The following is a 14,948-nucleotide window of genomic DNA, read 5'->3' on the forward strand; positions in this document are numbered from 1 at the left end:
TAGAAGCCTGTTTGTTTTCTGAGAGACAAAAAGGGGGTAGAATCAAACAGGAGGAAAGGAACTGGAGAATCAGAGGGAGTGGAAACCACTATCAGGAGATACTATGAGAAAAAAATCATGGTGGTTCATGGTGGTGGCATACATCTGTAATCCCAGCACTCTGGAAGCAGAAGTAGGTGAATCTGAGTTTGAGGCTAGCCTCATCTACAGAGAAAAGTTCTAGGACAGCCAAGGCTACATGAGAAACCCTGTCTCAAAAAGTAAAAACAAAAACAAACAAACAAACAAACAAAAAAACAAGCAAAAAAAACCCCACCCCAAAACAAAACAAAGACTTTCAAAATACACTTTCAACAAAAGAAAAACAACCACAGATAGCTACTAGTTTTCTTTTAAAGATCATGGCTTAGAACAGAAAAATAACTTTTATAGCTTTAAGGATTAAAAATTCTTCACGAGTGTGTGGCCATTATGTATGAATGTGCACCAAATGAATGCCTGGTACAAAGGTCAAAAGAGGGTATCACATCTCCTTAGAACTGAAGTGACAGATGACTGTGAGGCATCATGTGGGTGCTGGGGATGGAATCAGGTTCTCTGCACCAAGCAGTTCTCTTAACTGCTGAGCCCTTTCTCTGGCCCCCAATTTTAATCACATTTCCTACTTCTAATGTATTAAATGTCTTCAGGTCAAAACCGGTTTTACATGAAGATACATAGAAAAAAGAAAAGAAAAGCTTCCCCCTAAAACAAACATGCAGGGATATTTGAATAAATCATGTGTAGGCACTTAGTGAAAGAGCCATACTTAGAGAGCAAACATGCCTCTGAGGTATTAGGGTTCAGGGGCTTACCATCCCACTCACATTCTCTTGTACGACCAGCCTCGGTTTTTCCAAATGTGCTGTGGTCTGTGAAGACCACAACTTGTCCCTAGAGAATGAGAAGTCTTCTGTAACCTCTTCATCCTGGAAGCATCTACACTATGGCCTTCAAACATGGAACCCGAGATATATAGAAAATTGTTTGATCCAGTTGGCACCCTCTGTTGCCCTTGGATTAGTTAACACTTAACTACTGACTAACTACCAGGCAAATGGGGGGTGGCGGCAGAGTAGAAGAATAAAGAAGCATCAGGTTATCTGGTAGGAGTCTCCATCAGCTGCTGTGTAACCCAGCATCAGGCAGAAGATGCTTAACATATCCATTGGTTTTTAAGGATGATACCATCACTGAAGCCAGGAGTGGAAGCTCACATCTTTAACCCAACACTCAGCAGGTCAAGGCAGGAGAATGAAGAGGTAGTCCCTTGTTGGCCACACAGTGAGATGTTGTCTCAAAAACATCAAACTATATAGTGCTATTCCTTCTTGTGTTAACTTACAGAAATGAGGAGGTGGCACAAAGCCTTTCTTTCATCTTGGACACCCAACTACATGGGGTGTGGAAATATTTCTTTCATCAAGCTGATGATGTGTTCTATCAATAGCTAGTAAGCCGCTTCTGTAATCTTTCTGCTGGGAAAACAACACACTTTACATATCAGAAAGGGAATGACCCCAAGATTTCCAAGCAACAGAGATAGTTTTCAAATTCAAAATCTTGTTAATTATTATAAATGATTTCAAATGTCCCACTCTTGGCCTTGATTTGCCCCAAACCCCGGACAAGCATGCAGCAAAGCTGGTAATTCTGGCATATCATTGTCCCATACGAGGTACTTAAACAGTCCATCCTTCCCTTTCCCCTTAGGATGCCATCATTTGCAGGAGCTGAAGGTCTCTCTCAGATCAAGCTGCCCTTATGCTACAGAGGAAGTGTGGCCTCTGGGCAACGCTGCTCTCCCGCAGGCTGACACACTACCTCAGCCCTGCCCGTGCCTGCATTTGCTATTCTGTTTAGTGCGCTGTGGTCTGTACCCACGCCAGTGGTTCGGATGAAGACTTCCTCGTAGTTTATCAAGACTTAGTTCCCAGGTAGTGGTGCTGTGTGGGGAAGCTTGGGAGGAGAAGTGTGGCCTTGTTGGAGGAAGTGTCACTGGAGGTGAGCTCTGAGAACCTGAAGGACTTGACCTACTCCCAATTCTCTCTCAGCTTCCTACTTGTGGGTCAAAATGCGAGCTCTCAGCTTCTTGCTCCAGCCATCATACCTGCTGTTTGACCTCCATGGTGAACTTTTATCCCTGTGGAACCGTAAGCCTGTGTAAACCCTTCCTTCTGTAAGTTGTCCCGGTCATAGTGTTCATCACAGCAACTGGAGAGCAGCTAAGCACCTGCCTTGCTAGCCAAGACGTGGCAGATAATGAATCACGAAGCCTTTGTGCTGGAGTGACACACTCCAGACCAAGGCCTGTACTCTAAAGAGGGTAGGTGCAATGGGGGGAGGGGGGGCTCTGCCTGACAACCTAAGCTTGAAGCCATGGTGGGATGCACAGCAGGGGAGAACAGACTCCTGCAGGCTGTCCTCTGATCTCCACAGAACAGGTAGGTAAATAAACAAATGTAATAAAATACTAACAAGTAAATAGATAAAAAGGAGTTAAAGAAATGGCTTGAAATGTGCGATTGTCTTTGAAATCATTTTCTCACCCAGTCACCAGTAACCTAATGTGCTGATGAAAACACAGCTTTGTTCCATCTTACCAAACATCTGGAGCTGTTAACAAGTTAAGGCAGAGGAGAAAGAAAACACAAACTCAGTTGTTTTTTTTTTTTTAAACCAGATTTAAGATTTTTTTTTTTAATTCAAATCGACCCAAAGCAAAACTTACATTACAAAGAAAGAACAGAATATATTATGATACAACACACTGGGAGTTACATGAAAGCTAAATTTGTGGGCAAATGGCCTTGTCCCAATCCCATCCTGGGCTAACAGGTGATTCAGTAGGGAAGTTAGAAACTCTTTCACACGGTCCACTCTGGTCATTAAGCTACGCTCTTCTGGTGTCTTACGAGGGGTGAGTCTGACAGGTCATGCTAGCCTCCCTCGTGCTCCAGAAGTGACTCCTGCCACTGCCAGAATGCTGACTTCTCCAGCAGAAACGTCCTTCCAAGCATGACTGATAATGAATTAAAAAAATCAAACAATCAAGTCATCCAAACTAATGAGCAGGGGTTATTCTGTAGTAAATAGTTTAGAAATATGGGAATTAAATAATCTAAAAAAACACTCTTAACTCTGCTGTACATTTATAAACACAAATATTTACAAAGAAACACCCTTGTTTTCAAAAGATGAGGTTTGCAGTTCATTAATGATCATATTTTATGAGCTGGTTTCTTTGGTGTATTTGCCAAATGCATTTTATAAAGTTTTAGTAATAGGCTTAAATAATAAATTTCAAAAGAAGCTCAAAAGAATCAGTGGTGAGCTTTAAGTCAGGATTCTGGAAAAGCCTACAGGCTGGGTTTCCGAGAGCCGTTTTTCTCTCCCCTCGGCCACACACTGCTTCTCTGATAACAAGTTCAAGTGCAGACCCGCATGCTCATCACAATCGCATTAGCGACTGTACAGCCCTTCAGTTACCATGGATACAGTACATGTCTGGGGTCTAGTAATAAGCAAAGGACATTCTCTCAAGCTTCCAGAGAAATCAAACCACAAACAATAAATAATGGAATTATACACTTCTTCATTAAATAGAATTTTCAATTCCAGGAAGAGCACTCAGATTTTTTTTTCTTTTCTGAAGTCACAGCAGTAGACAGCACAAAGAATTTGCCTCAATATCATCTTTTTACTTGGGATTCCCTGACTCAGTTCAATTTCAGTGGCTTAGTTCAGAACACTCTGAATGGCTGGCAAGTGAATGTCATTTTTAACTTACTAAATAAATTAATTTACATGTATGATTCCTGTGCAATTGGACACTAACATGGCAGCTCAGAGTCCAGACTCCAGGCTCCCTCCCACCACTTCCCATGCTAGGCTGGGGTTCTAACAGAAGTTACATTCAAGTAATTTCTGGTCACTTTGTATCCCTAAGGCTGTTAGTGAGTCTCTAGCCTTGACCTGGACCCTGAATAAAGAATGAGAACACAGCTTTGTAGCTGCCTTAGAAGGGGAATCTCCATGGAGATGACCTTTCAGACAGGGTCACCACACCTGTCCCTATCTTCCTGGGTCCCAGCTATCACTCTGGCCACATGCTCCCTGCTGAAGAAGGCTATGGGCCACATCAGCAAGTCCCTGAATCATCCTTCTGCCTGCTCAGGAATCTGTGTGCCACCTAGGCACATGTAGATCCTATGTTCTGATGTCACAGCTACTCTATAGTCAAGAGGGTGAGCCCTGGGCTTGAATGAACAGCACTGCTGGCCTGAACTTGGGGAAACCTAATTCTGCTTAATTACACTATGAGGGAAAGATTTTACCCTCTATGCCTTCAAACTGGCAATTCGGACAAGAAAGGAGAAGCCCTTAACTTGCAACCTTTTGATAGCAAATTTATTAACAGCTTATAAATATTTTTAAAAAATGTGTCACAGCACTAAGAATGTCATGGGGGGATTAAAAAGGCTCTCTTCAAACTAACATAACTTCAAATGAAGCAGTGGGCATGTGTCCGCAGGAACATCCCTGATGCCTAGTGCCTATGGGACCTTTTCCCTTGTTACTAATATTTTACTACATCTGGGTCTTTCTTGCACATACTTGTCCAACCAACCCAGAAAATAAAATATTTGTCTTGAAGAGCTTTACTGTACCCACCTTCAAAATAGATAGGAAATACTTAATTAGCATATTAGCAATTTGCCGGGCTTACAAAAGGGTGCACATTAGAGACTTTGCCCTTAAAATATATATGTATACATGTTACCAGGAAGGCGAAAGAAATCCACCATGAAACCACCCCAAATTATTTAATCATTAAAAGAGAATGGTCTAGCAAGAATGTGGGCTATTTCTAGGAAACACTGTTATCATCAGGATATGAAATTTGTTCCTTAAGGTGAAATAAAACACAAAGCTTAAAATGGAAACTGAGGTGACACTGATGGCCCGCCGTGGGATGAAGGTGGTGGTTACGGCTCCAAGGGAGACAAGGAAGCCGGCCAAGGAACGGGAAGAGCAAAACTGTCCAGAGACTACACCAAGAGAGCTGCACAAGAGGCACCTTTTTTTTGTTGTTGTTAAAAAAAAAAACCAAAAAAAAAAAAAAACAAAACAATACACTGGCTTTAAAAAGTGAATTCTTTTTCCCATTGATTTTGTTTTAAAAGCACAGTTCAATAAGAGAAAGAAGGGGGGGGGGGTGTTGAAACATAATGTCTCAGGGTAGTGTCTTACAGTTGTTAAAAAAATAATTTAAAAATAAGCGCACACCAAAGGAAGCAGAGGTACTGGATTTGTTTTTTCGTCGGAAAGCTACATTAATTAGAGGGAAAAAGGATTGTTAAACAGCTCATCTGTACTCATTAAAAATGAGTGAGGTGACAGCATCACTGTACGTTTCTTCACAGAGTATTTTCCAGCATCACCCAGGGTCACAGTGTGAGCCTGAGACCTCCAGACTTTAAGAAGTATTCCATCTACTGGTTCCTAGTACCTTGTTCGCCAGTGAAACCAGAGCATCGAAAGGGAAAACTCTCTGCTTCAAACCTGTCTATGTTGTGCATTTAGGAAAAACAAGTTTTCTAAATGCAGTATTGTATAGAAAGGCTTGGACCTCATCAACTTGGACCAAAAAACCAAATTAAGACCTTCAAGTGTGTGGTGTGTATGTGTGTGTGTGTATGTATGTATGTATGTATGTATGTGTGTGTGTGTGTTACACATACATACACACATACATACACACACACACATATATATAAAGATCCCTCCCCAAAATGAAATCCAAACAAACAAAAAACCTAAAAGTGTATACCTGCTTTCTGACTTGACCGCAAATCAGAAATTGCATAGGATATACTTTGTGCAAGGCCTGAAGCCTTTTAAGTATCTGGAATAACTCTTAATCTTGTTCACAGTCCAGGTATATCAGATATCATCAAATTTGTGTTTTAAGTAGTCTTTCATAACCTTGGCAATTGGCAGTTCATCAAGCAGCTTCAGGTTTTGAAGGCCTATACACTGTCGAATTTTAATTCGGCACAGGTCCTGCAGGGTTCTGGGCTGTCCTAAAATGACAGAGAAAAGAAAACGTTACAAAGGTACAAAGCATTAGAGAGACAGGGATGTCAGGGAAAGCACTGTCTGAGAAAGGGCCTGCTGCAGACCTTACAGGCAAAGGTCTGTCTGAGACTCAAGTGTCATCTCTACCACCCTGTGGTGTCTCATTCACTTGGTCTTTTCTAAAACTCTTTACAAGGCAGTAATGATACTGCCTGCATATGTAATGGCTCTGTCAGGCCCATGATTAGAATGCTCGTGCCTGGATGATGGTACTGTCTTGGTGAGTGCCGTGGAAGCTCCAGAAGGTGAGACATAGCTAGAAGACAGAAATTAACGGGAGCAGAGCATTGGGAGTTGATTATTATTCCTGAATCATTTTCTGTTTCCTCCCCTCTATCTTCTGTGACAGAAACAGCCTCAGCTGCCATAATTTTCTGTCCAAACATGTGGGGCCAGTCAGCTTTTGATGTAACTTTCTGAAACCTTGGGCCCAAAGAATGTTTCCTCCTTTAAGTAGTCTGTGCTGGATAACTTGGTCACTATGACAGACAAGCCACTAACAGGTAGATGCCTCCATCTTTGTCTTATATAAGGTCCTTATATAAGGTCCTGAGGATGAGAGATTTAAGTATACTGGTGGCTGTCAGACAACCAATTGTAGTTTAGAATGAGTCTCTATGATTCCAAGTCTGGCACTCTTTCTACTATAAATCAAAGTATTGTAGGTCTGTCACAATGAGACTCTAATACAAAGAGAAGCTTCTATGAGCAGATGGTTTCTCTAAACCAGTTTCTCCACAAGAAAATCATGGCCTGGATGAGATGCTCTCTGAGGTGGCCTGTTTTGACTCTGAGGCTAGGACACTGGAGCCCTGATACTTAGTAGCATCTCTACGGAGCTCTTTGCAAATGATGTCTGCTTGCCTGTTCATTGTCACTGGGGCCCAGCAGCCAGGGAGTTTGAAAGCCACCTTAAGCTAGTCTGAATCACTAGCTCACTTCATAGTCTATACTCTGATCATCAGCCAGTAACCACGGTTGCTACTGAATCCAAAAGAGAAGCAATAAAATCCAAATTCTTTTCTCTCAACAGTACTGAATATTATCAATGTAAGGAAAACTTCCTCAACGATGGTTCAGTAGGTATCTGGAGTCACACAGGGGATAGCGGTATGAAAAGGCTATCCTGTATTGAGTATTTGCTGTTCCTTGTACAACAGAAGCATGTGATACATCTGGAGTCCTTTAACCATTTTACAAGAGAGAATATGTAGCTCCATTCCATTTTACTGGTAGTCTCAGAGACATTAGTAACATGCTTTAAAACCCAAGGAGAGAGCATATTTCAGTAGCCAGCAAGCACTTCATCTCAAATCCCATTATGTTTTTAAAAATTACTGAGGATATGAAAGAACTCTGATGTGGGCCGTATCTATGGTGATGACCACATCACAAGTTACAGCAGAAATTTTATAAATACCCGTAAATTCATTTAAAAGTAATTAAAACAAATCAATTGGATATTAAAGTGAACAACGTGATAAAAACTGTTTTACCAAATGGTCAAAGGGGTGTAGCAACACCCCCCCACACACACCCAGTTTGCCATGCTTTATAATGCATGGCTTTCCAGAGAATAGTGAAGCTTTCTTGTGCACATTCACGTTCAGTCTGTTGAAATAAAAACCACACCACATAGTCTCCGGAGAGAAGGAACATGAAGACAGGCAGATAACACCATACTACTGCTATGAGATCACCCCAACCTCATAGCCTCCCTGGGAGGGTCCCAGGCTGGCCTTGGAGAAGCATCGCTCTTCTGAGTACCTTATCTCTCACTTGTATTGTTTTTATAGTGATAATGCAAAACTAAGTAATTTTTCCTAAGTGGAAAGAACTCCGTAAGTTTCCTGATGTAGCAAGGGTGCTCGGCAGAGGCGCACTTACTTCCCTAGAGTGCAAGGCCTCTTCAGACTCAACTAGTAGCACTCCAAAATAGGAAGGAAAAACAAAAGACCGTGGAAGGCCTAGATGAGGGCGCTGCGCCCGCCGGAGAGCTCAGGCTCACTCTCTATCACACACTGTCAGAGAAGCCTACCATCAGTGCTTAACTGAGCTTGCCAGCACTGAAGCATACACTGAAGACAACATTCCATTAGGTTATTTGTTTGCAGTGTTTCAGGAGCGGCTTGATTGGCAATTCTTTTGTAAAGTAGCTCACTCACCCAGAGGCTAGTGAGTTAGTGCTGTGGCCACTGGGAGCCCAGCTTGGATGGTCCAGGCCGACATGTTCTGGAATGCTTTGTTTGGTGGAAGTCCTAGACCTAAGCATATTGGAATGTTTTTCTCAGTTTGTAATTTTTCTTTTTCTTCTTCGTCTTCTTCTTAAGCGACATGCCACGAATGGCATCCTTAAATATTTTGAAAGACTGTGGTCTTTTAAAGCTCCTTTTAACCACATGTAACTCCTGACTACAGAATTGCCTTGACTGATAAGTATGTCCTGTAGTGGTTAAACTCCACAGTCCTGGAGGCAGGACACGCACGCTTGGCTCCTGGCCACTCACAACCCACACAGTCCAGACCAAGGTGTTTAGCCTGCTGCCTTAGTTTCTTCATAACAGCACCTCCCTCAAAGGTTGTTTAAGAAGTAAAAACATTCACTGTGGCAAAGTGTTAAGAACAGTGTGAAGTAAACCAGAAATAACCAGAAAGTAAATTCTAAAAATATTAGTTGGTAAACATTTGTAAGGGTAATATTTCTTCTCATTTTCAGGAAACTAGAAGGCCATCCTTGGAAAGTGCTCTTTGCCTCCTGGTGTAAAGATGGTAAGAAAGCAAGATGGCCGGAAAGGGGTAAGCAGTACCTACTAGCTGAGACCAGTTGGGCAAACCACTGGAAGCCATTGTCAAGGCCTCAAAGGGCTGAATATGAAGACTTTTACTGTGTAAAAAGACATACATCAGGGAGCGGGTGTTAACTATTCCTCCCTGCTCACACCAAGAAATGAACTCCGGCTGGCTCGTCAGCATGCAGAGTCAATAGCAGGCTAAAGGCACAGGGCGGTAAGGAGAGCTCAGTTACTTTTCCTCCACAGACATCTCGGGAATCTTTCTTCAGGGATAGCATCTTGGGACTAGGAGATTATGATTTCAAGATGAATATGTATTTGTCAGCAGACCATAAAAGCATTTCCTGAGCACCTACTGCATGCTTATAAAAGAAGGACGAGGAAGAGAAGGAAGGAGGAGCAGAGGGAAAAAAGGAAGCAAAGGGTGAGAGGGGGGACAATCAGCAGAACTGCATACACCACCCACTAGGCATGGGAGGAAAGGAGTAAGTGCAGCTCATGGTGGGGCTGTAACAGGGAGGCTCGAGGTTAGCTCCCTACAGACTGTAATTTATGGAATCATAAACACTGGAGGATGCAGCAGGAACTACAAGGCGTTCAGACTAAAGAACGCAAATGGGATTACACAATAGTTCAAAGGGTTAATCTTTCCAAGTGTGGAGAAGCCTATCATTACTAATAACCAGGTTGGCACAAAATAGGAAATCTGCTTCTGACGTGCCCAGTTTAGAATAAATGGAAAGCCTAGGCAAGGATATAACTTAGAAAATTAACTGTCCCAAAGGCCTCCCCTACACACACACACACTTTGGCTTTTGTGAGGAAGGCCTGATTTATTTCTTGGGATAAAGATTATCTGGACGACTTGGGGACTGGAAAGATAACTCAGCTGTTAAAAGGGTGTGAACTGGTCTTCCACAGGTTCAATTCCCAGCACCCAGGTCAGCTGCTCACAGCCAGTTCCAGAGGATCTAATCCCTCCGGGCTGTGTGGACACCTGTACTTGTGTACACAGACACCCATACATAATTAAAAATAAATCTTTAAAGCATACTAATTACTCATAAAGGTAGACAAAGACCAAACATTTGAAACAGTCAAGGGTAACCACACAGAAGATGAAGTCCGAGGCTTCATTGTAGAGGTGGACACAGTGATACAGAGGCAAGCAGAAATAGAGGGTGCTTGCTCTCCTCCTCTGGACTGCTTCAGGGTCAGTCATTTCCTGAAAAGCCTCATTATCTCTGCCAGTGTCCAAGATGATCTCCTAGTATCTCTGTTTAACTGCAGTTTCCATTTTAAAATTCAACCATAAGCATACCTTTTTTTTTTTTTTTTTTTGAGACAGAGTCTCATTATATACAGCTGGCCTGGAACTTACTGTGTGTACCGGATTGGCAGCCTATACTTCGCAGAGAGCCACTTGCCTTTTTTGCCTTCCATGTGATAGGATTAAAGGCATGTACTGCCATGTCTGGCCAGTGACACATTATTCTTTTTGTTCTTGCTTCTAAAGTCCTCTCACTGGGACTAAGTCTAAAGTGAGATAAACAGCTCTTGCTTTGTAGGCCCAATGGCAGGTTCCAGCTCCCTTAAAATAAAAATGACAGTATTCACTCACAGTTCTACTATACAGTATCAGCTTTCTGATATACATCTATTGGTTACATCCTTCCTCAGGTGACTGAGCACTGGTGGTCTGAATGAGATGTCCTCCATAATCTTGGGCATATAAATGCTTGGTCTCCAGTTGATGGCAGTCTTTGGGAGGCTTAGGAGGCGTGGCCTTGCTGGAGGAAGCATGTCACTGGAGGTGGGCCTTGAGAGTTTAAAGCCATTCTTTTTGTTAGTTCACTCTCAAGCTGGTGCTTGGCTGCTGTTTCCTGCTCCTGCCACCATGCCATGCCTTTGTTCTGCCATCACAGCCGCTAATCCTCTGGAAGCAAATAACCTCTTTCTCCTATAGACTGGCCCAGGTCATGGTGTTTATCCCAGTGATAGAAAAGTAAGAGTCAAGCAAAATGACCCATGATTTACTCTCAAATATTAAGGCATCTGTAGATGCCAACAGTAACAGCAGAGGTAATAAACACTTCGAGAAGGTGCGGAAGAAGAGCCTTTCTGGTCAGTTAGGATGAAGGGATTTATTTAAAAGGCTGTTCTCTGTGTCAAAGAACCTAAAATGCGGTATTATCTGAATAACAACAGTGTTCATTTCTGAAAATGATTTTTAATATGTTAACAGTAGAAACTCTTGTAAGGCTCTAATGTAGATGGTCAGGCAAAAGTTTCCAATTCACTAGAAAAAAAAAATTAAAGACCCTTAGTGAAAATGTGTCACATGAATTTCTCCACAGGGAGAGTATACTTATAATAGGTCATCCCATCAAATAACAACAGAAGCATTAGGAATGACATAGTAGGTCAGGGTAGTTGTCATCCAGGTTGTGTGTGGGGTAAATCCACTCTGAGCAGGATTTAGCTCAGAAAGTCACAGCCTGTTTGACTTCCTTAAAATTTAAAACACTGAGAAGTCGTGCCTTTTGTTAGCCTGTAGTTTTTAAAGGTGTGTGTGGTGTGTATCGTATGTGTATGTGAGTCTGTATGAATGGTGTGGTGTGGGTATGTGTGTGTTTGTTAGTGGTGCCAGGGATTGAACCCAGGGCCTCTTGTATACCGAGCATATACTCTACTACAGAGCTACCAAATCAAGCCTCCCTCTGCCCCCAGGCCTCAAAAGTTTTTTCTCCTATTTAATTCATTTTTACTTTTAGTCCCAAATCTTATTTCTGTAAACATAGTACTTTGTGTGTGTGTGTCTGTGTGTGTGTGTTAATAAAACAGTACTTGACTATTACTGAAATCTAAACAAAAACATATTTCTGGTTACTTCGATATTTATAAAGCAGTATTTTTAAACATCTGTGATTAATGTTCCAGCAAGCAACTATCTTAAGTACTTGACAGATTAAGTCTCCTGTGAAACAGTTTACACAACTCAATTCCCAGCCACTTCAATGTTTCCTTGTAGCATTATGAGCTATTTAATTCCTTAAAACACACAAATACAAATCCACCCCAAGCCTACCTTTGACACAGCACTGAAAGAATACCGACAGTGATTCTAGTCTTTGCATGATGCCTCTGAAACACAGGTAACTGCCTCAGCCCAGTGTCTTAGGATATTAAACATAAACTCAATTAACTCAATGAACCCACAGACATCTAGACCAGCCATGGAACAAGAGGATGTTGCACACCAGAAGCAGGCCACACCAGCAAGGTGGATGGATGGTTTATTTACTTGGGGACCTGGCATGTCTGAGATGTTCTGTGCATGACTAGTCTCTGAAAATTGCCTCCAGGATCCAAGGTACTAAAATTCCCAACTGGTAGGAAACACTTATCTTGAGTCAGCAAAGACACAATTTTATAAATGCCAGCCAGGAAGGAGGGGTCTCTTTCTAGAGCCTAAGCCATAAGCATGCAAGCATGAGGCAAGCTTTCAGTTTACTCAAATTTTAACTTTAATTGAAAGTACATTAAGGATTCTTCGAATTCTAAAACACCAGGCTGGCTGAGAGGATACCGTTAAACCCCTGAATGTAGGGCTGGACCCGTAGCGTGGCGATGGTAGCCATGGACAGATTACCGAGTATGTCCATGGCTTTGATCTTTAGCACTGAGACTGTGGAGATTCCACAGTGCTAGGTTCCCACTGCTTAGCTGGAAGACGCCTCTGCACTTTGACAATGGGAAACTCTCTAAGAACTCTTGCTTGTGCTGATTACCTTGGTCTATATTTACCATATTCAGGAAACTAAAAATTTCAGAAACATTTCTGACTTGTTTAGAAACAGCAGTGATCAGCTCATGAGCAGACATCATTTTTATGAAAACAAACAAAACCCAGAGTCACTTTCCAGAGCGAAGCAGCTGCACAGAGCATGCTGTTTCTCCTTTCCTGCAAATGTCTGCCTTCTACCTGCTCTGAACTTCAGTGAGCTAGCCTGATGCAGTGAGCTAGCCTGTAGATCTCTAGCTTCACTCAAATATGATGCTAGGAAAGCAAGGAATACTTAGAGCAGCCTTTTCCAGGTGACCTGGAATGGATGGGTCCTCTATGAAATTGCCGTCAGATGAGACAATGAGCTTTCTGTTTTCAATCTGGTGTGTGTGTGTGTGTGTGTGTTGTTGTTGTTGTTGTTGCATACATATGTAAGTGCATGTATGTGTAGAGGCCAGCAGTAAATATTGTCTTTCTCAACTGCTCCTTCACCTTATTGTTTGAGGCAGGGTCTCTCACTAAAGCTGGAGATGAGCAACTGGCCGGGAGCTGGCCAGGAAGCCCCAGGGATCCTCCTGTCTTCTCTCGCCTGGTGCTGGGGTTACAAAAGCATGCTACCATGTCCAGCTTTTTATCTGGGTGCTGTTTATCCAAACTGATGTCTCCATGCTTGCTTGGCAAACACTACAGCTGAGCCGTCTCCCCAGTCCCAGCGGTGATACAGAATCTGAAATACATTGATGAACTTTTTGTACTTTTAGATTATAGTCCATTGGTATATCTTAAACTTTTAGTGGACTTTTACCCATGCACACAGTAACATAAATTAGTCATCAGAAACACATGGCACACTAGGTTATGCATGTCTTCAAATTTTTAGCCAATTCTATTATATAATAGCAAAAGAAATCACTTTTCTTAATATTTCCACTCATCTCAGAAAATCATTGCATAGAAGGACTCTCACAACTGTAAATACAAGTTTCTAAAACCCCTTTTTTCAAAGTTCAAGTCTGACTGGTCATCAATACTGTGTTCATTTTCCTTAATGTGACAAGTAAACTTTGTTCATTTCTAAGAAAATGCCTGCTAAGTGCCTGTGATTAAACGGTATAGTTTGGCAGTCAGTCAATCTTTCAAGGAGAAATGGTTCTCCATGAAAAGCTGCTGGTCCAGCTCAGACAGACCTGCCACTTTCCCACTCAGCCATCTCCACCCAGAGAGCACTGACAAGGTATGTGCACGAAGGGACAAGTCTCAGTTCAGTTATGTTTACCGCTTTGTCCAAGACGTTTGTAAATGGGCTGCAATACTCATGACTGAGGATGCCTGGCAGTGATAAACACAGTGATTGTCAGAGCCATACCAGCCAGACTGTCATGGAAGCATGGGACTAACCAGGAAGCAGTTTCCCCTCCGGAGCTTAGACATCATCAGCACAAAGGTCACCTAGTGAAACTGCAGCTATGCAACTCGTCTGGACCTTATGCCCATAAAGTCTAAAGCCTCCTAGAGCCCATCCTTTGGAAAAATACAACAAATAAACAAAACCCAGTTCTCTGTAGTTCTCTCTCTCTCTCTCTCTCTCTCTCTCTCTCTCTCTCTCTCTCTCTGTCTGTCTGTCTTCTCTTCTCTCCTTCCTTCCTTCCTTCCCTCTCTAGTGATAGAAAACCACTGCCTTTAAAAGTGGAAATTTTGGTTCAGTTCCCCCTATTTTTTTTTTTCAAGGAGGGCACCAAGCTCTGTGGAGTGAGTCTAGGGGCTGAAGAGCTTACTAAGGTTATTAAGCAAGCCATTTGTGGCACTCCATAGCACCCCATTCTTCTGGTTTGATGGCATCTCTGATAATGAACACAGCTGAGAGCCTGTGATGAGATAGAGACAGGAGCCTCTGATCCCAGTGTGCAAAACACTCATCAGCTCAAAGAACCAAAGCAAGGATGCTTTCACACTTCAAATAAAAAAAAAAAAAAAAAAAAAAAAGGTAAAACCAGATGGACAACCCATTCTACTTGCATAGGTGTAGAGTTTAGATGTCATTACTCCCTAGTCCATAAGGAAGAAAAACTGCTCAACCTTAAAAACTAAGACTGATCTTGGAGCAAGCAAAAAGACAAGCTGCAGGCAGAGCACCTCCACTGGAAGCTCTGGAGATTATGATTATCCCAGTGTGCCAGGACTGAGGATGC

At 42.3% G+C, this 14,948-nt stretch overlaps 1 protein-coding gene across 13 annotated transcripts in view; it reads right to left on the minus strand.

The window, feature by feature from the left end:
• Nucleotides 1-2,713: 2,713 nt before the first annotated feature.
• The window catches only part of Asb7 (ankyrin repeat and SOCS box containing 7), a 46,160-nt gene continuing 33,925 nt past the window's right edge, over nucleotides 2,714-14,948 (minus strand). For 11 of the 13 annotated variants that reach the window (XM_034487394.2, XM_076935491.1, XM_076935497.1 and 8 more), the window contains one exon: nucleotides 2,714-6,125. In XM_034487394.2, coding sequence (XP_034343285.1) covers nucleotides 5,986-6,125 — 140 coding nt within the window. In that variant the 3' untranslated portion in view covers nucleotides 2,714-5,985. Of the gene's footprint in view, nucleotides 6,126-13,251; nucleotides 13,487-14,948 lie in introns of all 13 variants that reach the window. The other 2 variants (XR_013110958.1, XR_013110955.1) reach the window with 2 other exon arrangements.

This window comes from Arvicanthis niloticus, chromosome 1, assembly GCF_011762505.2.
Source record: "Arvicanthis niloticus isolate mArvNil1 chromosome 1, mArvNil1.pat.X, whole genome shotgun sequence".
In the NCBI taxonomy this organism is placed as follows: domain Eukaryota; kingdom Metazoa; phylum Chordata; class Mammalia; order Rodentia; family Muridae; genus Arvicanthis; species Arvicanthis niloticus.